Source organism: Dermacentor andersoni, chromosome 4, assembly GCF_023375885.2.
Source record: "Dermacentor andersoni chromosome 4, qqDerAnde1_hic_scaffold, whole genome shotgun sequence".
Lineage (NCBI taxonomy): Eukaryota > Metazoa > Arthropoda > Arachnida > Ixodida > Ixodidae > Dermacentor > Dermacentor andersoni.
Genome location: NC_092817.1, coordinates 183,094,700 through 183,117,258, shown reverse-complemented (window position 1 = coordinate 183,117,258; position 22,559 = coordinate 183,094,700). Strand labels below are relative to the sequence as shown.

Sequence of the window (22,559 nt, the reverse complement as noted above, 5' to 3'; positions counted from 1 at the left end):
TGCTTTTGCACAATTAGTATTTATAGGCATCTTCACTTAAATGAGCAGACTTGGTTTCCATTATACAATCAAACGCCTTTATAATGAAGTGGACAGGACTTACAGAATCCTTAGTTACACAGGCCACTTCAGTGTAAAAATCAAGCACCCTACTGCCCCGCAGGGTCAACAAAAGAAAACATTTGTTTAACATGGATTGCAGTCAGACAGTGAAATAGGCCACTAATTTTGCAGCGAAGCTGTTTATGGCTAGGCTTCCGTGCCTTTTTCGTGTGTGTGTGTGCGCGAAAACCCTGGGCTGATTATGAAGATAGTGCAGAAAGGGTCCAAGAGCAATGGCATTATAAGCCCCCCCCCCCGGAAACTCCAGAGGGGGCTAGGGCCCCAGAGTCCCCCTGCATTCGGTGCCTATGATACCGGATTACAGTTATCGGAAGCTTTGTGGAGAGTAACCCACTGCTATTGAAGACAACTTAGCCAGAAACGCTGGACATTGTTTCCAACCGTGTAGCCCTGTTTCTTATGTCTCTACACTCCGCAGTTCCCCACTTTCCTCCCAGAAATCACAAACGAGAGGACTGCCGAGAAGAGAAAGGCCGCAGTTCTCACCATGCTTGGCAGCAGTCGTTGGCTTGTGCTGAGACACGACTGCCCCCGCAGGTTGTGCTGCGGGTGCATTCGTCACCGGAGTGGCCGGCACAGCTGCAACAGGTGTCGGCCCGGTGGTCGGCACGAGACTGTGCTCCACCCCGCCAGCGAGGCGTGCCACGTGTGCCTCCACAGAGTCGTACACCGACTCGTTAGTGAGGAAAGCAGGCTTGGGTGTTGTCGGAGTCGTTGCCACAGGTGCTGCGACTCCGGCTGTTGTCACTGGTGCTGCAGCGGATGGCGCAGGTACGGCCGCTGCTTGTGGCTCGTGCTCCTTATGCAGTACGTCTGGCTGGCTGAAGAGTGCGGGCTCATCGGTGAAGCTCTCGCGCCGGGGCCTCTTCTTGGGCTCGGGCGCGGTCCGCACCACCTTGACCACCTTGCCAAATGGCGACACTGGCTGCAGGGGAAGAAGGGGGGCACAGTTTAAAGCTGCCTCTGCAGCGTTGGCCAATCAAATGTAAACAGAACCACAGCCTTTTCACACTGTACTGGCAGTGGTAATTTCACTACAACAAGGCCAACTGTGCTTGCAGTGAAGTCTGCACAGGAGCTAAGTGCTGTGAACGGCACCTCTATGAGAATCGAAGCAAATCTAACCTAGCTCAGCGAGGGAAGAAAGACTTGATTCATTCAGTGGGAGAAATAAAGCATGAAAACGGCATGGTGGTCCCGCATATTTTTGTTTTGTCAGGTGCGCAGACAGGGACAGCTGTGCTGCCTTTGTTGTTGTTGTTGTTGTTGCGTCGGGTTTTTCGGTGCAAAAGTGATTAAGGCTATCTTGCGCTAAACACAAATTGTCGCTTTACACCAAATTCAGAGGTCATTAAAGATGTTTAAATCATTCCCGGCGAAGTATTAGGGCAAAGGGGTCTTAATATTTATGTAGTATTTGTGTATATTTTAGAAATCTTGCTGCAGATAACCTATTCGGAGCCACATTCGCCTCTCCGCACATGCGTCGATGGCCCCTGTTTCCTTCTTTCTCTCTTTTCTCTTCTATATATATTTCCGAGCTGGAAATAAAGCGTCATCTTTTTGCTCTGCGAATCGGCCTGGATTTCATTGCGTAGCTGCCGGCCATTGACCGGTAGACCGTAACAGTGGCAACGAGGATTCTGCTGCAGCAAGGAAGCCAAGCAGAAGGAGCCCACCATCGACCATGGCACACAGGCTACCGGAATTTGAAGACGAAAAAGATAAGTGGCAGGCGTACCTAGTCAAGGTTGAAGCCTATTTCGAAGCGAATGATGTGAAGGACGATGCTAAGCAAGGAGCCCTGCTGGTAGATGCGCTTGGAACAAGGACAATACAAATTTTGAACGGAAAGGTGGCCCCGCAAAAGCCTAACGCCCTGACCTATAAAGAAGTTGTGCAGACGTTAAACAGCTACTACGACCCGGTACCGAATGAAATTTCTGAAAGTTTCAAGTTCTTCCATCGCTTCCATCTGCCAGGCAATACGGCAGATGGCCCACAACTGCAATTTTGGAACTATGCTGGACAGAATGATAAGGGACCATATTGTGTGCAGCGTCAGATACAAGGATGTGCAGAAGCAGCTGCTAGCGAAGAAAGATCTGAATCTTGAAGAAGCCCGAGGCTTTTGCCCTTGCCGCAGAGAGCGCTGAACGCGATTCGCAAGGTATTGTTACGGACCAAGAACAAGCAAGATTGCTAAAGCTCTCTGGTCAATACGAATCGCGCGCGAAGTCGCAAGGCGTGTAACAATGCAAATGTTGCGGTAAGCGTGGTCACAAGACCAATGCTTGTCGACTAATCAAGCGCAAATGTTACAAGTGTGCACGGCCAGGGCATTTGGCGAAAATGTGTGCGGCAAATGAAACAAGCAAAATGCTAGCAGTAACTGCTCAGGCAACGGAAAGCGAAGAGAGTGATAGCAGCACGTCACAAGTATGGTCCTTGACCACCACGCGCTCCCTCATACCGCCCATCAGGAAATCGTTCGCGTGGAATGGCATCGAAATAATGACGGACATCGATACTGGTTCCCCTGTTAGTGTCATTCCCAAGAGCATTTACAAATTACACTCTCACCGATGGCCGCAGCTACAAAAGGCGGAAGTGCAGCTTTCATGCTATCTCAGAAAGTTGCCGCTTCTGGGTGCACTGACAATGCCAGTTTCTTATGAAGGTACAACAGTGCAGTGCAGTCTGACAGTTTTAGACTGCAATGGCCCCAGTCTATGTGGTCGGGACCTGCTGAAAAAATTAACAGACGAACGCATTCAGGTGCTGAGCGTGTATTCGATGGCTCCTGTGCCAAAACAAGCCTTGGAGGACGTGCCGACACTGCTCCAGCAACACTCTTTAGTTGTACAACATCTTTTAGTTGTACCCCAACTAACAGTGGAGGGTGAAATGCCTAGCTTTTTCCATATAAGCAATGAAAAATCAGTTTTTGTTCCTGCTCTCGTATCAGACAAAAGATCAGAAAACGATTTACACTTAAAATTTCTCCACTGTTCTCACAAGTTCGTTGTTCTTTACGTAGAAGGAAGCAGTGGGCCAGGTGTGTATGGGCAATCCAAAGTCAGCACAAAACTACTTTTATGAAGTGTTCTTGGTGTCTGCAAGATTTCCATTCACGAAGTGTTGGTTTTATAACATGGAGCTTGTTATTTATATTTCCAACCCACCTTAATTGTCATTGCTTATTCAGTGCTCAAAATTCCGCCATGCAGTCGGTTGAAGGCATATCTAAGTTTTCTATGGGATTATTTCTTGCCTTAGCTGCACACTTATCCGCCTTTTCATTTCTGCTTATCCCGACATGGCTTGCAACCCAGCAGACTATTTCATTATTGCTCGCTTCTGCAATAGTTTTCAGTAAGTCTCCTAAAATTGGTAACCTGTACTTTTTGGATGCTAAAGATTCAAGTGCGCACAAAGAAGCGCTGTAGATAACTGTGTTACGGCCGTCATTTTCTATTGCTTTGTTTACTGCTATGTATAGTGCGAAAATTTCAGCAGTGAAGATTAAAGCATGATTTGGTAATTTTTTCTCACCCTACTCTAATAACTCCGCCGCCTAGGTGTTTGTGTGTTTAGGATCCACTTGTGTAAAACACTGTGAAGTCCCACTATTTTTCTCGCACATTGTAGAAGTCTTGGATCAAGTGCTCCTGCAGTATTTCACTTTTCTTGAAGTTTGTTAATGTGAAATCACAGATAGTGTGAAGGTTATTCAATGGAGGCAATGCTTGGGGTCTTTTAAAGACATCCAAATACTCGTGCGGGTTATTTAATTTACGACATACTTCTTCAAATCCGAGGCAAAGCAGCTTTACAGTAGAGGGTCTGTTGGTGTGAAGGTTTCTTGCTTGGCACTGCGAACTATGTTAAAACAGGGGTATGAAGGCAATGTGCAAATTTTCAGCGGATGTGTTCCCAAAAGCAAACAATGTCTGTCGTTTAGAGATGGTCCATTAGTTTCTACATACTGGAGATGTTCTATATGCTTCTGTGGCAAGTTGGAGAGCAAGGCTATGCATGGGATCTAGTCTTCGAAGATATGACGGCCTTGCTGATCTGTACACAACTGAACCACAGTCAAGCATGCTGCAAACTAATGATCGGTATAAGTGTATAAGTGTAGGATGCATGTTCTGTTTGAGCCCCAGCTTTTTTAGAGATATTAAACAGAGCCCCAGCTTTTTTAGAGATTTTATCTTTAGTATGTTGAGTGCCTTATTTGCTTTTGCTTAAAATGAATTTATATGTGGGATGAAACTTAGCGACTTATAAAAAACTAAACCTAGAAATTTGTGTTCCTTTCTTACTGGTAGGTTACAGTCGAACCCACTTATAACGATACCGGTTTTAACAATATATCAGTTTTAACAAACTGATATACTGCACCGTCAACTTTTGTATGTTTTCTATGGTGAAAGAACCCGCTAACTACAATGCCCCGATGCCACATTATCGGTTATAATGATGAAGTTTGGATGCTGGGTGTCCGAGCCGAAAGGTAGTGAAATGCGAAATCGTAGAAAAGAAAAAACAACAACAAGAAATTCGAGCCACTGCACGATGGGCTGCTGCTCCAACAGCCACCGCGCACTCATTTTTCAGCCATTTCCACGCGGCTCTCTTCCATCACCCTTCCACCCCTCTGAACACGAATGGGCTGCGCCCATAGCTTTACGCTGCTCGCAGATTGCTCGTATGTAGCTCAGTTGCTCGCAGGTCAGCGCAGTTCTGCAAACAGCTTAATCGCTCCCTTTCGTCTTTGTTGGTTGCATCGAAATCATTCCTGGTCACGCGGTTTCTCAGCCTCGCTTGACTCGCCGCCGAAACGGAAGATGGCTGACCTGCCCTCTGATCACTGGCAATGCATGACGTTGCCGGTGAAAAGAAAGCGTACAGCTATAGACTTGGAAACTAAGTGCTTCTAACTGATGATGCGATTGTTGCGAACGTGCTTGCATCAGATAGTGACGGCGATGACCATAGCGATGACATGCTAGGGCAGGCTGCCTCAACGTTGTCCCCACAGGAGGCCCGGCAGATGATACAGGCCCTCCTGGGCTTCGTTTTCGCGAGGAACCTTCCGCTGCACTACATCGAGCAAAGCATGCAAGGCTGACAGACATACCGCATTTACTCGATTCTAACGCGGCCTCGATTGTAATACGCACCCATTTACCGCGACCAAGAAATAAAAAAAAAGATAACCTTGATTGTAATGCGCACCCGTTTCCCGCGAAAAAAAAAAAGGGGGGGGGGGGGGGGAGTACAATACCGCGCACCTCGTGCTTTCATATAAAAATACTATTTTCTCTCATTTGGAAAAAACAAATTTATTCCCAATACACTAAAGTTGCGATGAATAAAAACGCAAATGGAAGCGGCGCACCTTGCCGCCAAGATTTTCACTGTGCCAGTACAAGTCATATGGTGCAATAGATATTACTCGTTGTTGCTATCAGATGACTCCTTATCACTATCAACAGACCAAAGCATTTCGTCCTCGGTGCCGTCCATGGCATTCGAAATCCCGCACTCTTTAAAGGCCTCGTTGACCACGGCAAACGAGATTGTGCACCATGCATCTTTCACCCATTCAGCAAAGTCCTGCAGTGAGGCACGCTTCATTTTATTGGCAGGCGCGACTTCGTCGCAGCCACTGACAAGCCATTTGGTGTAGAGCGCCCAAATTCTATCTTTCACTGGCTTCTTCAAACAAACATCGAGCGGCTGGAGCTGCGATGTCATGCCGCCGAATATCAAAAAAGATCGGTGTTGCATGTAGCCAGTTCGTCCTCGATGCGCTGGTCCAGGTGGCACCTGAACGCGTCGAGCACAAGCATCCCACGCAGACCCAAACTGACATCGGGTATCTTCTGCCAAATGTTATCAATCCAGTCAGCGACCAGGTCAGTGGGCATTTTCATTTGCGTGCACAATCACACCATTCGGAGCCAGGATTCCTTTCGAGAATGTCTTCCGTCTGAAGATAAGGGGACAGCTGGTGCCCATCTGCAGTGCAACAAAGCATTACGATGACTCTAGTGTTTTCGTGGATGGAAGACAAAACGTGCACTTGCTTCGCCCCCTTCTTTCGAACGGTTGTGGTGGCAGGCATGTCAACGTAGAGCAGCGTCTGATCGGCATTTCCGATTTGTCTGAAGTGGTAGCCGTTTCTATGGCGAAACTTCAAAACGTACCGCTGAAAACTGCAATTTCTCTTCATATTCTTCGGGCAATTTTCGGCATATCCCTGTCTCCCTTCGAAAAGAAAAGCCTTTTCTTTTCATAAAATTTGTTAGCCAGCACCTGCTCGCTTTGAAGTCACTCTGCATTAGCCCTTTCTGTAGGGCTAACTGCATCGCCCGTACTTTGAGCAGATCAGTCGTCACAGGCCACTGTGCCACTCGCTGCTCTTGCACGTATTCCGCGAGCAGCTCTTCTATTTCGGCGAAGCGGCCCTGCTTCAGTCCACTGAAACCCTTCCTTGTTGCTTTGCTGGCGAAAATATTCTTTTGTTTGTGCCAGTCACGCACGCAAGTTTTGGGAACTCCGAATGCTTGTGATGCGGCCCAATTTCTGTCTGTTTCTGTGCACATGATAACTTTCCTTTTAAATGCAGCATCATGGTGGACTCGGCGTGTCTTCGCAGTGGGTACTTCCATGCTGATTGAATAAACGCAGAAAACGGGAAGGCAGGTGGTAGACTAGGTTATATCGGCGCCTGGTTACACAAACAACATGGAGGTATGCACATGGAGGAAGCTACGACAGCTAGGTTAGAAGCGCGTACAAGGCGGCCATTTTTGGAATGCTGATGGAGATATGGTAACGCGGATTTAGCGTCATACTCGATTCTAATGGGTATACAATTTTTGGACCTGTTTTATCGGAAAAAGGGTGCACGTTAGATTCGAGTAAATACGGTAGGCTTCTCTCATGCAAGCCAGTGAGAAGTATGTGGCGACATGCTTGTGGCGGTATCTCCTCAGCGTTTCTTCTGGATTTTTCAAGCTGACAGGCTGCCGTGGCAGATTTCTTGCAATGTTTAAAAGGCCGTTTTGGGGGCCACCAAAGCGATGCCTTGGCGGTGCTAGAATCTCTTGCCACCTCTGACACCCCTTTGCAGTTGTTATAGCAGTGCCATTCTTTAATGTGAAACAGCCACGGCTTGTTTCATTCGATTGTGGTGCCCAGGAAGCAGTTAAACGAGTGAACACAATCAGAAGCGGGATGGAGGAAGGTGCTGGGGAGGGGCAGTGGCCTCCCTACCATTATAGTTTTCTCACATCAGCTCTGCCATTCCCCTATTTTCATTTTTTCATGCAACCCGGTTGTAACAATTATCGGTTATAACAATGGAATTTTCATGGCACTTGAATATTGTTATAAGTGGGTTCGACTGCATGTTTACATAGCTGTAGAGTAGGGTCTGGTTGGAGTCTTCGTTTGCATGAGAATAATACAGTCACTGTTTTCTTGTTTGAAAACTGGAACCCATTTGTGTCTGCCCATCCAGACAGTGTGTTTATGGTTAGCTGTACCTGGCGTTCGCAGGTGTTAGTATTGGAAGAACGGCAAGCAAATTGTAGGTCACCCACACATATAAAATGCTCCACAGAACTAGGTATTATTTTTGCGATGGAATTCATTTTAGCTATAGAGAGGGTTGTACTCTGTGGTATATCATTTTCTCGAGCAAGAATATGCAATAGGGTTGTGCCAATGCGTACCTGAAAGGTGCAGCTTGAGAGAAAGCCATTTAAGCAGTTGAACATTCTGCCTTTTATTCCCATATCAACCAAGTCCCACAAAATTCCAAACCTCCAAGTAGTGTCGTGGGCCTTTTCTAGATCAAAGAAGATTGCCAGACACTGTTGTCTATGTATAAATGCCACTTGTATTTTATTTTCTAACTGGACTAAATGGTCTGATGTTGACCGAATCTTCCAAAAGCCACAGTGGTTAGTATGTAGTAGCAGGTTATGATGCTCAAGGATGAACAAGGGAGCCTGACATTTAGTATGCTTTCAAATGATTTTGCCAGACAACTTGTCAGAGCTAATGGAGGCTAGCCATTAGGCAGGGTATGCGGTTTCTCTGTTTCAAAGAAAGGGATGATTACAGCCTTCTTCCATGCTTGGGCTATTGTGCCTGTAATCAAGACCTTGTTGAAGAACTTGAGTAAAGCGGGAGACACACGGTCCGGTTTGGTGTCCGATCTGGCGTTCGACGAGCAACAAACTGGACAGATTTTTATTGTCCGATGCGCCCGACAACCGCACCGTCGTTTGGCCACAGTCAATGACAGTGTGGCTGGCATGTGACTTTCTCTGACATTCCCTCCACAGTGGCAGCGCCGGCGGGCCGGTTTCTCGCCATCTTTTTTTTTTTTCTTTTCCCTTGCCGGATGCAGTTTATTTCCCACACAAAATAGTTACCAGTTCAGTAAAATTATCTCGAATGTGTGCCTGCTCTGCAAAGCAGCGCCTAGTAGACTAGTACTAAGTTAATGGCAAGATCGGGAACTGCGATGCAAGGGCATTTCGAGAGCAGACAGCACACACCGACCATCTGTGCGAGACTGCTCGCTTCGCTTACACATTTGCCCTTTGCAATGACTGCGTCGAGTAAACCAATTGTATTTAATTACGGTGACCTAAGTGTACAGTGTTAACCGTTTTGGCAAAAGTAAGTACTCTTCGACGAGCTCGGGTTGGATTGCAAGCGCCGTTGGCCGCGGCGTCCGCCTGGCTAGGCCTACAGGCCCTATCACTGGCTGTCAGCGGAGCCGTCAGTGGACAATGCGCTGCCGTGAAGTGTTCCGTCACTCGCAGGGGCATAATTTTATTGACAGTGTTCGCGTAAAGCAAAGCGGCATTGTGCAGAGTTGTTTACATTGCATTTCTCGACGTGGATATGAACTCTTCTGAGCGTACAAGCTGAGGCGCTGGATCTGGGCGGAGCTTGCTCGTCCGGATGCACGTACCGTGTGCACCGAATTGTCATAAGCCGCATGTCGGGTTGGATGCCGAATCGTACTGTGTGTCTCCTGCTTAAAGCATTTGCTGCGGCTTCAGGTAAGTGTTGAAGCATTCGTAATGAATGTTATCTAGATCTGGTGCTGTTTGCTTGCACATACTGAGCATATTCCACAGTTCGTTTATATTAAATAGGCTGTTACAGTCTTCCTTCATGCCTCCTCTGGTAGGTAACTTCAGTTTAATATAGGAAATTGGCATTATAGTTCGATGACCTTGACACTTAGGCAAAATGTTCTAAAATCTCTGCTTGATCTTGGAGGGTCGTATGAATACTAGGAAGAGTTAGCAGAGGGATTGTATAGGCTATGTAATCACCATTCATTTTCCGCAGACCCTCCCAGATTTTTTTCGTTGGTGTCGAAGTGTTCATATAGAAGATACAAAGTTGTCCCAAGTTTTTTTTTTCTGCTTTTCTATGGCTGTAACGTGCCTGAGCTCGCGTTTGCTTGAAGTTTACTAGGTCCATGTACATCGGGTACCTCCTGAAAGTGCCCCAAGGTTTGTTTTGCTCCTTTTTCGCTGTATGGCATTCGTCTGCCCACCAACGGTTTTCGATTTTCTCATGCTAACCTTAACCCTTTCGCTGTCGGACGTTTCTGGCCGTGACGCACCCCCAGTGTCGGCTTGGTTTCAGGGAACGAGCATAACAGGGAATGAACATAGCAATTTATTTTTGATTATGATTGGTATACAAATAACATAGTCAATGCAATATGCACATTTCAGTGTTCTGCAGCTGTTGTTAGTAAACATCATCATCATCATCAGCCTGACTATAAAATCCGTTCAACATCCGAATCTGACGATGCGGAACCCTCTTCCTCTCATGCGACTTTGTCAGAGTCCGAATCTGAGCTCGGCTCGTATTCTGAATCAGAATTCAGCCACCGCTCCCATGAGCAGACGAAGGTCCCGCGCGCCGAGCCATCCGAAAGTAACCGCGCGCAGGGAGGATGCGCTTTCAGTCGCCCGCGCAACGGAGAGAAATGGGACGTTGCGTGATCAAGAAGACAGAGGGAGATGGAAAAAGGCTAAACAAAGTTCGAAGGGCTTTACGTTTACTGCTGCAAGTCGGAAGCGAGGGTGCGGCGAGAGAGCGAAAGCAGCAATCGAGTCACCCTTTTTGGAGAGGCAACGGCACGTGCGCCTGAACTTGACGCGCCGTAGCAGGCACACCAACAGAAGAAAAATAAAAACCTTCAAACCAGCGGAGATTACAGAACAACCCTTGAACCCATAACCACTGCGCGCGTGACGCATGATCCAGCGAACGCGGAGCCACCGCGCCACTCAGCAAAGAGAAAGTGGGGAGTGGCAGTCGCACCGTACTCTTCAATACATGGACTAACACAGGTCGGAGCGAATATACGAACTTGTAGAAAGAGTCAACAGATGGCGTGGCCAATCCAGGAGCGCCTGCTTTGCGCTCAGGCGCGAAATTTTGAACGCACAATAGAGAACGTACCGGTACGTCAGTGACACCGTGGGGGGGAAGCGCGATGACGTACCGGTACGTCAGTGACAGCGAAAGGGTTAATGTTTGGGGTATTGACGTGGATGCCGCTTGAAGACAGTAAATCTTTCCTTAATTTCCTCTACGCTAAGACTTTCGTCGTATTGTTTTGCTAACGCAGCATGTGTCATATATAATGTCCAGTTTGCTAGATGTAGTTTCCACCGCAGAAGGTGCTGGAGTTGGTTGTGCGAGATGTATAAAGCATGGTGGATGATCACTTCCGTGTGGATTGTCATGTACTTCCCAAGTTAGGTGGACATAAAGATCTGGAGAACACAGAGCTAAATCAAGCCAACTCACTTTTCCCGTGCTTGATGTGCCGTACGTTAGGTTGTTTGTACTGAGAATGCAGACGTTATTTGTTACAATAAAATTTTCTATAGTTTGCCCTCTAGAGTTTGTTGGCGCGTTAAAATCGCCTACCTATATAGAAGGTTCCGAAAGTTGTTCCAACAAGTTTCTCGAGGTCTTTTAACAGATACCCGTGTATGAGAAGGGACCTCCAGGAGGCAGAGTTTAAGGTTTTAAATGACACTACACTAACTGCAACTGCTTTGAAAGACGTGGTTAGCTGGATTTTTTGCACTGTAGTACTGCACTGCATAATAAGTGCAACACCACCCGAAAGATGACCAGTGGTGTCAGGGTCTCTGCAAACAACCTTGCATTGTTTCAGAAAGTTCATGTTCTTGGAGCCCAAATTTATCTCCTGAATGCATAGGGCTAAAGGAGAGAAACGATTTAAAATATTTCTTACGTTGCCTAAGTTACGTGGTAGTCCTTAACAGTTCCAGTGCACAATAAAAGCAATTTTTTTCAGGCAACCTTACTTTGTGCTAGCAACCTCGCTGTTGCTTTTTGATACGCTGAAACTGAGTAGGTGACGGAAGGTGTATATTTCGCTTTTGTATAGCTCGAAAGAAGGAACTGCAAGACATATTTAGTCACGTGCCTTTCCCAGGGGCAGTGGACTGGCTGGTGAGCTGCTTTTCCTCTACCAGTGGGCCAAGCAGGATGTTTCGAGACAAGACGTCCCCGTGTCCATTGCTTCATTAGAAACCATGGATGCTGAAGGCACTTGTTCAAGCTGATTGCCTGAATGCGCCGCATTCTTTGGTGGCACAGTATCCATAGGGAAGTGCACCGCAGAGACAGGAGATGCCGCAACAGATTCTACAACAGAACCGCTTGGGGAACCTTCATTGGCTTTGGAGGCCTTGCTTCGAAAGCGAAGCAAGGGGGGGCCAGAGGGGGGGGGGCAGAGGCAAGGCCAGATCAGCGAAGCTGTACTGCCAGCCTGTAGACACCAGGCACCCCTCTGCCCGGTCTTTCATCTGATCTGTCTTTCAGAGACCGATCATTTTTCTTTGAAACTACAAATGCCCTACGTCATGTATGGACGTAGGGCATTTCCAGTTTCCAGTGGCAAGGTTCCAGATACGTTAGCCGAGGTTCACCCTCATGTTCTCAGCAGGGTCCCGGAGCCTCCAGCCTGACAGTCAGGCGAGAGCCCGTCAGCTGGGGCTTGGCCAAGATCCCGACCGCCACCGTTTGCGGTTTCTAACCCTTCACCTTACAACCTGTAGCCACAGTATGAATTGCAGCATCGGTAAGGGGGCTTGGGGCCTGTGGTGGTGCCAAGCACCAACAACCTGACTGCCCAAGGTGCCCCTGCAGGGTGCCGCCTTTGGCTGACACTTATGCGCATGTGTGAGTTGAGAGAGAGAAATCTGGGGACTGCGCCTAGGTATTATGGAGGAGGAAACGCTTTGCTCCATTCGTCCCTGCACTCGCGAACAATTTTCTGTGGCTATGAAGGGAAAGCTATGGGGGTGGAGCTTGTGCACATGTGTTGCCGCATCCAGTAGTCCGCCGGCATTGGACAGTGCTTTTGGTTGCTCGGAACAGCCTATGAATCGACGAAGCTTCCACATGCGATGGTTTCACGTGTGCCCAGACGCGGAAGGGGAAAGCTACAAAATAAGTAAACATTTACATTCAGTGTGTGTTTTGTCTTTTTTAACTGTTGCTAACAAGGTGTTTATGTTTTCTCTACCCCAAGGGGTGGGGGGTGGGGTGTTATTCTGTAAGATTCAAACTAGTGGACGGTCCATTTCGGCGGCTGCTGATTGGATGTAGCTGTACGAGAGAGGAGGAGACGAGTGGCCGAAATGAACAGTCCATTAGGTGGACTCTTACAGAATACCCCCCAGCTTAAACCAACGTGGATGAAAACATGGGACTCTTGAGAAGCGTTCTCACTAGTGCGCGCTTTGCCTCAGTAGCTTTCCCTTCGTACCTACAGAAAGTTCTCCGCGAGTATAGAAGATGGCAATGCGCACTAGGCGGGAGCTGGTGTTTAACTACCGTCTAAACGGTATCACAGAGGCCGACACAGAGTCTGCAATGGCGAAGCATACAATACCGCAACATGTACCGTAAAAACCGGACTATAGGTCGGACCGGAATATAGGTCGATCCCCCAACTAACGAATCCTAAAAATGAAAAAAAAATCTTTTTCAGTGGCAAAAGTACCGAAAGACATGACACCCTTACCTATAAACAAATGCGACTCAGCGGGTTGCACAATGGTGACAGTATTTATTTAAATGCTGCTCGCATGTGCACCTGGCCATGTTTTTAGCGGTATCGCGCGACCATCGACCCGCGTGCTTGTCAACACCGTATTAACGGCGATGAGCAGCGAAACAAACGAGATACGCGCATGTGTACACATGCCCTTACTTTCGCTATTTCGCCGCTCCGTGCCGTGATGATAAAAGGTGCTGACAAATACGCGGGTCGACGGTCGCGCGATACTGTTAAAAATTCGTCGGGTGTACAGTACACAGAAGGGCACGAAGTCCGCAAGCGCTACTCCGAATCAGAGCAACACGTTTGAACAGAGTCGGATGACGAGTGCTTCTCGCTGTCCAGTCCATAGGCGCGTGCGATCTCTACCGCTTTCAAACGAATGCATTCGACAACAGGCAGCGATCTTACATGCAGCTCTCGGACGGACTCCGCAACCTTGCCTTCCAGTTCTGCAGTCCGCTGCGATCCGGCCACGAAACGACGTTTTCTTTTGGTTGCTGCAAGTTGTAATACGTTGCTTTTACCTCCGCCACTACTGAATGCTATTTTCGGATACTCCAAGTTCGCGCTGTGCTGCCAGGTTGCCGTGGGCTTCCGCGTACTCAATCGCCTTTTTCTTGAAGGCGACGGTGAATTGACGTCGGCTTCCGCTCATTTTGAAACAAAATGAAAATGCAGCCTTTAATTAATATAACTTTGCGACAGTGGAAACGCAAAATGCCGGTGCCACAATGTCGCCAATGTCGCCACGCCATAGAATAAAGAACCAACGCCGCGCTGCTGATGATGGCGATGGCGAAGGCGGCTGTTTACTTCATCCGCCCATTGTTGCAAGACTTCCGTAGTTTTTCCGCCAATGTCCGGTATATAAGTCGAGGGTCGACTTTTCGCAATGGTTTTTTGAAAAAAAGTTCGACCTATATTCCGGTTTTTACGGTAATTATTCAATGGTCTGTGGCTGCTAAAGTGGTGTCTACCTAAGCCCCCCTTCTCTATGCTTTGTGCCAGGTCACTTTGCTCCACTTGGCACGAAACCTCTGTGTCAGGACTGGTGGTGAAGCATAGGTAACGAACAACTACTGCAGAAGTCAAAGGGTTAAACAATATGATACAGTCAAAACCAGCGATAATGAAATCCAAAGGCAACAAGATATTTTAGAATCCCTGTTGAATGTCCATAGCAGTTAATGCATTTGATATCTCACAACAATTAAACTTTTTTTGACAGGAGGATAGGATAGGATAGGAACAAACTTTATTTGTCCAGCGGTTATTGCTGTTGGTGCCCGGGGTTCAGCTTTTGACAGCAATCCCGCATTAATGACGTTTTCAGTAACGACAGTCTGCATATTATCTACACATATACAACGCTAAGCAGCTGCACCTGGGGTAATAATATTAAACTCTAATGCAAAGTGTACACGTATTGACGCCACCCGACGTGCATGTTGCATCGTATGTCTCCTCGGCGGGCAAGGACACGTTTATAATGCATGTTTCCGCTGCAAGCGAGCAAGTGAGCAAGCGCTGGCGTGGCTCAGTGGCAGAGTAGCTGACTCCCGCACAGTGGGCCCGGCTTCGATCCCGGAGGGAACTGGGCATTTATTTTTCTCATTCCTGGCAATAGTTGCGACGGACATCGCCAACCAGAGTGGCTATTGGAATGAGCCCATAACAGGTGACGCCGACTGAATTTTCGGACGCCCAAATTTTTGGACATGCCTGATATTTCGGATGTCTTCGCGGCACTGCCATGAGCCCCATAGAATCAATGTATAAGGACATCTGAAGTTTTGGACGCTCGAACCCCCCGTCGTCCAATTTTCCTGACTTTTTTACGCGACGGAAGGTCCTTTGGCTCCTCGCGCAGCGCCCTTGCGAAGGAAATCGACTTGCAGCCAAAGCATATCGCCGCTTTGAACCACAACTACCGTATAGTGCGCAATATAGGTCGAGGTTTTTTCCCAAAAATATTACTAAAAGGTCACCCCTCGACTTATATACCAGCCCTTGGCACAACATGAATAGTCGTCTGGCAACATGTAGGAGGGCAGATCTTTCGGCACCTGCATCGTTATTGCCTCCTTAGTGACCGACGCTGCCCAGTGGCATACGCAGTTGGACCGATGCAGTCTTCCTTTTTGTGCAGCGATCGTTCCTGGCGTTGCTAATTCCCCGACAACCCGCAAGATGAGTACGAGTACTCGATGTGAGTTCACCGCGGCGTTTAAAAAATTAAATTATGGGGTTTTACGTGCCAAAACCACTTTCTGATTATGAGGGGGACTCCGGAAATTTAGACCACCTGGGGTTCTTTAATGTGCACCTAAATCTAAGTACACGGGTGTTTTCGCATTTCGCCCCCATTGAAATGCGGCCGCCGTGGCCGGGATTCGATCCCGCGACCTCGTGCTCAGCAGCCCAACACCATAGCCACTGAGCAACCACGGCGGGTACCGCGGCGTTTAAAAAGAAAGTAATCGAATATGCTGAAATGCATGGGAACATGTCTGCCCAGCGGCAATTCGGCGTCTCGGAAAAAAGCGTCCGGTACTGGCGAACGCAGAAAGTCAAGCTGTCTGCCTGCAACGCGCGGAACACGTCCTTTCGCGGGCGCCGCGCAGTGCACCCGGAGCTCGAAGACAAGGTGGCGGATTTCGTCCGTGTGCATCGTGCCAGATCTTAGCCAGTGACAGCGGAACTCATCCGCATCAAAGCTATTGAGATCGCCCGAGAATCCGGACGGCCCAAGGAACAATTTAAGGGTTCCATTTATTGGTTTCGTCGCTTCATGCGACGCAAGGGATTTGCACTTCGACGGTGCACATCAATCTGCCAGAAGCTGCCAGAGGCATACGAGGACAAGCTGGTCGAATTCCAGCGCTATGTTATCTGTCTCCGGCAGCAGCATGGCTACATGTTGGGACAGATCGGCAACGCTGATGAAACGCCGGTGTGGTTCGACATGCCGTCTTCCACCACAGTGTGCGAACGCGGTGCAAGAGAAGTCAAGCTTCTTTCTACGGGGAACGAGCATTCACGCTTCACGGTGATGCTCGCGTGTACTGCAGATGGCAGAAAGCTGCCCCCATACATAATCTTCAAGAGGAAGACGCTGCCGAATGAGGTTTTCCCGCGGGATGTTGTCGTTCGCGTGAATGAAAAGGGCTATATGGACAGGGCCCTCATGCTCAATTGGATTAAGACCGTCTGGAATCGGCGACCCGGTGCACTCCTGCGGTGTCCGAGCATGCTCGTCTTAACTCAGCTCAGACAAATGAGCAGGTGACGAGTCTGGTGGCACCACTAAATAAAACAAAGTTTTGTGCCTAATAATTTTTATGTTGACTTCTTTGCTTCAATGTAAGGGGGTCGACCTATATTCCACCTCGACTTATATTGCACATTATACGGTAGCCGAATCTAGCCGTCACACACCGATTTGGTCTAGCCACGCTGGCTATGTTCGTCGCCGCAAATGGCCGCACTTCCGCCTCCGGTAAAGTTTCCGGAGCGGCGCTATTTCGTTTGTTAGCGCAGGCCACGTTTTGGCTAGCGTGGTGTGTGGTTGTGCTGTTGTGTCAAGCGTGCTCTGCAATGCTAGGCCTAGGTGCTTCGACGCTCGCCAGCGAACTCCACTGTTCGAAACTTGAGGATTTCACTTGCCTTCGATGGCCCCCACTCTGTCTTCGTCGTCCCCGCCGATGGCATCGCAGCGCGGAAAGCAGTACTGTGCCCACAGAAATAACTTTTGAACAGTTTGTTGACGCTGACAACGAGCTCAACTTCTGCGCAGAACTGACTGACGAGGGAATAGTCTGTCAGGTTGTGGGGGATTCAGAAGACTCCGATTTTGAAAATGAGGAGCCAATGCCTGCGTCGCCTACAAGCGCAGAGTTGACGCGACCATTGTTGACTCTTTCATCGGTGTACAGTGCTGACATGACTCTTGCTCAGATCGAGGCGAATATGATCGCATGCAACCGGAACGCCATCCAAACAACAATCAACAAGTTCTTCAAGCCACTGCAGCAATAACACTGGCTGCCCGACGATGCACATGTACGTAATAAACCGGCAGTCAGCTGCATACAGAGTTTCTGAACGCCTCTTTTTATAGCACCTTCATTGATGCTTTGGCAGGGTTTCGGAAGCCTGGTACTTCGCCCTTTACCTCTAGATCCGAGAAAAAAGAAAAAGAAGGTGAGTTTTTTTGCATGCATTAATTTTTTCGGACTGCCTGAATTTTCTGACGTTTTTACGTTCCCTAGAGGGTCCGAAAAATCGGTCGTTGACTGTATCCAACTTCAAACAACACAAAATTGATTAAGGGGAAATGAGACATCCACCCAATCACAGCAATTGCTACAAAGGATTGCGTTGTACCAATTCATAGTAATTCCTAGCTAATTGCTTTGTAGCTTTGTAGCAATTCATCCACCCAATCGCAGCAATTGCAACGACTGGGTGGATGTCTCAAAGCTGGCTTTCCCGCGCTGCGTTTGGGCAAGTTGCCAACACCTCCTTTATGAAGAGTGGCTTAGCCCGGCTGCCGCCTGCACAGCTCTACTATCTCGCTCATTGTAGCTCTACCATGCTGTGGCCGGGAACCCCGCCTGCAAGAAATAATTCTGGTCTTCCTCGCAGTGCTCGCTCTCAGCCAATCGCAGTTTCTTGCCCGCTTCCTTTTCTGCACAATGGTGGAGGTTCGCTCGTGTTTGTTGTTACCCCACGGGTTGTCTTTGTTTTTGTGAGTCTGCAGGTTTGACCGCAGAAGGAAAAAAAAGAAAAAAAAAAAAAACCGAAGGTGGCCTAATCTCCCTCTGTGATATGCGCTCCTCCGCATGCAGGAAAAAGGACTCACCTCGGGCAGATGCTTTCGCTTCTTGGCCTCTCCATCATCACTCTTGCGCCTGGCTGGTGGGTGATGCTCTTCCTTGGTTGGGGTGGTCGGAGCGTCCTCCACTCGAGACGGCACCTTCTTTGGGGTGGGACCGTCCCGGCGACCCTTCGACCCCGCCCCACTTTTGCGGGGTGCAGAGCCTTTCTTTGGCTTGGCCGCATCAGCGTGCTCGAGATCCTCACGGGGACGCTTCTTGCGCGCCCGGGTCGGGCTGGCACCGGGTGGGGTGCCATGCTCTGGAACGTCCTCTGTCGAAGAGGTGGATTCGCTGTTGCGAACCTTGCCTTTCCTTGCCAAGTGCGGCTGCACGGTCGTTGCTACGGGGGATGCTTTCTCCTTGGGAGTGGTGGGCAAAGTTGGCGGAGGCTCTGGAAACAGGATATTAGAGAATACTGTACACTTCGCAATTTTTGTTCTCCAATCTAAGGTGCAGGTCTTACACAAGGGCAGGCCTTATACGAGGAAACATGGTAATCTTTTGGTGTAATTTTACACAAAACATATAAGCTATACTAAACTAGTTTGCAATTTTCACACTGCTTGCTTAAGGGGAGACACTGGTTTGAAAATATTTTTTTTTAATTTTCAGTATTTTCACCTGAAATTTTTATAGAATATGTATTTTTCACAGCTAAAAACAAATATGCAATTAGATTTGGGCTATCACTCCCACATTTTAAAATATTGACTGTTTCATAAACTTACATTCTGCCCAGTCTTTTGACAGCTTTCCCATAAAAGATTGCTATTAATTTGGTATGACAGCGCTCTATAGAGACCAGGGAGTGCAGGAATACCATAATTTTATTTTTAGCTTCATTGGTTCAAGAGTTATGGCCTTATCAAGTATACTCATCAGAAATCTGAAACTGTTGCTTAATTTTATTGTTGATTAAATCACTGTTCTAAATAAAAGTATCAAAATTTCTTGGTTTTATTGCACTAATCAATGTATAAGCTTTCAAATGCTGCAAGAATTATCAAAATCCAACCGCTACATCAAAAGTTACTGTGGGCAATGTCCTAGGATGTGATAAAAAATGTTGTTTTGAGAAAACGAGAAAAGAAGTTTAGGAACATGGTGAACATTTTTATTCAATAGGAGAAGGTATGAATCAGTGTGGTAACGATGCTAGAAGCCACCAGGAACGTAGTCATCATCATTTTCCTTGGTGCGCTTTCTTTTCATTGCACGCCTGAAGTTTTCAGCATGTGCATGCTTCTTATCGGATGCCACTAGTCGGCGACTGTCCTTTTCTGAACATCTTTCAGAGGCTACGGCATTCTGCTGCAGGTGCAGTTCATTTAGTATTGCTGCATCTGCTCTCCCTTTGCCTGCGTTAAACCTTGCAACTGCTTCGGCCACAGCAGCTTCCACAGTGAAAAGAGAGGCATGTTTGCTCTTTGACACGAGCGACCAAATGACAGAGTGCAGGCTCTCGTTCGGGTTTTGGGTTTTGCCTCTCTGACAACGCTTCAGCAATTTCTTGTCAGAGAGTCGCGCGTACACAGGCCGCAAGGCATCAACAACATGCTCCGGCAGGTTGTAGCGATGCTTTGGAGGAGTCTCCTTCTTGGCAACAGCCCTGTTGTACTTGCACCAGGACTCTTCACCACTTGGGCAATGCGAGTGATTTGGGCTTGCATCAGTAGATGCTACATGATAAAGAGTTGCCCAAACAGCATTATGCATGGCTTCGATGTTTCCTTGAGTTTTCAAAGCCCATCCATAATATGTAGTGAGCTTCGTGACCAGCTCGCCCGTGAGTTTTCCTTTACCGCCAAGGCTTGGCTTTCCGTCAGCTCTTTGTTTCTGCAGGAGGTTTCGAAGGGCTGTGCCCATGCGCTTATGCACATGGTTGACACAGTCCTCTTTTTCTATTGGCACAAAGCCATATACCTGTGCCTCCTGCAGGCTATTGAAGGCCCGGCTGTCTCCATCACATAACATGGTTGTGTAGCGGAGCCCATGCCTTTCTAATGAGCGGCCAAATAAAATTTGTGCCGCTTCCACCTCCATTTGGCCTGGCTTACTGGAGGTGTTCTTTTGGCAACTGTGGTCAGCTAGCCACTCGGCATACCTTGGGTCGTCCTCCTTCGGCCCTAGCTGGCACCCCAAACAGAAGTTCGATAGGACGACGAAGTCAAGCACGTATCCCGTAAATAGCTCGATCACTGTCCCAACACAAATATGAGATGAGTGGCCCCTGGTCAACCAAGTCCCATCAAAGGAAACAGCGATGTTTCCAGGATTTCCGTAGTCCAGATCGGCATACAGCGTTTTCACCGTGCTCGCGCAGTCGTCAATAACGAACGCGGCAGCCTTCTGCGAGGCAGGGTTCATCTTCAATTTAACATAATCTTGGTAGGTCTTCGTGTGCATGCCTCTCCGCGAAATATTCAGAGTGGAAAATATATCGTTTAGCGCAGTTTGTCCGTTCCCTGTGCCCATTGCCGCGCGAACCGCGAGCACGTTGATTTCGAAAGGGCCGCGCGCCGCGTCCCCCCCTGCTCTTGGCGAGCTCCATACAGTCTTCAGTTCTCCGCACTCACCACAGGTCAGCACAAGTTTCGCGGCGATACCATATTCTCGGTCTTCTTTGGAGATGCTGCCAGGCCCGCCACACACACGGCAATTCATGCACTGAAGCAGTTCATTCACCAACGCTAAGCTTACGACGGTGAACGGCGTTCCAGTCGTCGCGGCTCCTTCAGAGTCTCGAAAAAAAGACCGCTTGCGTCGTGTGGCTGACGTCGACGAAAGGTCTTGCCGTATATCACTCGCACGACACTCGATGGCCACTTTTTGAGCGTCGGAAACCAGGGGAGTGTCGACGCGCACAGCTCGCGTGTGATCTTGGGTCGCCGCTATCGCGTCCGCGATCGCGGGTGCCGCGTTCGTGATAGCGCCGGCACCGCCCGCTGCTTCCATGTTCTCGGCGGCAGAAGGTCTCGCTGGTGATACGCTCCGTGCTCTCGGACGCCGTTTTCGCTTCTTCCCGAACGCATGAACAGTACGGAACTTCCGATGACCGCCTGCCATCGCACCGATCGCACAGCCGTCGCTTAGGCCTCTTGGCAAAATGGCGGACTGCGCGCCGCTGTCTAGCAGACGAATCCATTGGCATCCAATAGGGAAGCAGGAACGGCCCCACGTGATAGAAACGCACCAATAATGTGCGAGTATGAGTGCTTTTTTTATGCGCGATAGCTGTGCCGTTGCCAGACGGAAAGCGCTCTTCCGCTAGGAACAGACAATAGAAGAATGCGTCTTTCAAATGAGACCAAAATGGCCGCGCTACTTGGCGTGGTTCTCAGGCGCTGCGGCGTTGAATATGATCGTTTTTGAGGTGGTTTCGCGAGCGAAAATGGCCATGAAACTGACTTTGAGACCGAATAACTCGACTAATGCGCATTACATTGCTACAGTATTTTAGGAACAGTTTCTTTAGACCTTTTTAATTATGAAAAAAAATACTTCCAAAAATCGATTTTTCAGAATTTTTTTGGCCTCCCAGACCCGTGTCTCCCCTTAAACAAGATTTGAGAGTAATTCAGAAAGTGCCTAAACAAAGATGTTTTTTCGACCTGCAAGCTTTCTTAAATTTCACAGTGTGTGGACGTCAGCCACACTAATAACTCCTATCTTAGTGATAGCGCACTGAAAAAGTTGCACAAGTAGTACTAGATATGAATGCAATTTTGCCAGCAAGTAGATGTTGTTAAACTAGGCAAGCACAACCTTGGCAAATGCCTGGAACATGCAACAGCCTTAGCTCACTAATCGCTTATGTGAATGTACAGACTTTTCGTTCCGGTGCTGGTACACTTGAATCCCGGTATAACCAATTGAAGGGGGAAGTTGAAATTACTTCTTTATATCTATTACTTAACTATATTGAGTATTGCCCTTTACTGCAGTATATGGCCTATGGTGCACACAACATTAAACATGCAAAGAAGACAGACTCTGTGGCCTGCCGAACTGCTACGTGGCCGTGTATGTGATAAAATTTTAATGAAACAGCAGCAAAACAAAAGATTCTCCGACATGTGCAACAAGCAAGTGCAACAAGCAACTGTAACAAGCAACTGTAACAAGCATGTGACGCCCCCTCAGGCATAATCTCTGTTGGCTCGCCAGGCTCGGTGGCAAACATTGGTCACCGCACCAATAAATACCAACGAGCACAGCTGCTCGGCGGTCAGTCATCGTTCAACACCATCACGCTACGGAGCTTCTGTCGAACGGAGGATGCCTTGAGCCTTCCCTCGTTCACGAACCCTGGTGGATCGTGACACTGGTGACGAGGACCCAAAGATCATCCCACGCTGCCGCAAGCGGCGAAACACCCCCCC

General features: G+C 48.3%; 1 protein-coding gene across 3 annotated transcripts in view; it reads right to left on the bottom strand.

Moving 5' to 3' along the window:
* Positions 1–22,559, bottom strand: part of pps (protein partner of snf) — a 136,648-nt gene that overhangs the window by 72,621 nt on the left and 41,468 nt on the right. For all 3 annotated transcript variants that reach the window (XM_050177883.3, XM_050177884.3, XM_050177885.3), the window contains exons 6-7: positions 18,162–18,568; positions 610–1,048 (exon numbers count right to left, since the gene is read on the bottom strand). In XM_050177883.3, the coding sequence (XP_050033840.1) occupies positions 610–1,048; positions 18,162–18,568 (846 nt within the window). The remainder of the gene's footprint in view (positions 1–609; positions 1,049–18,161; positions 18,569–22,559) is intronic.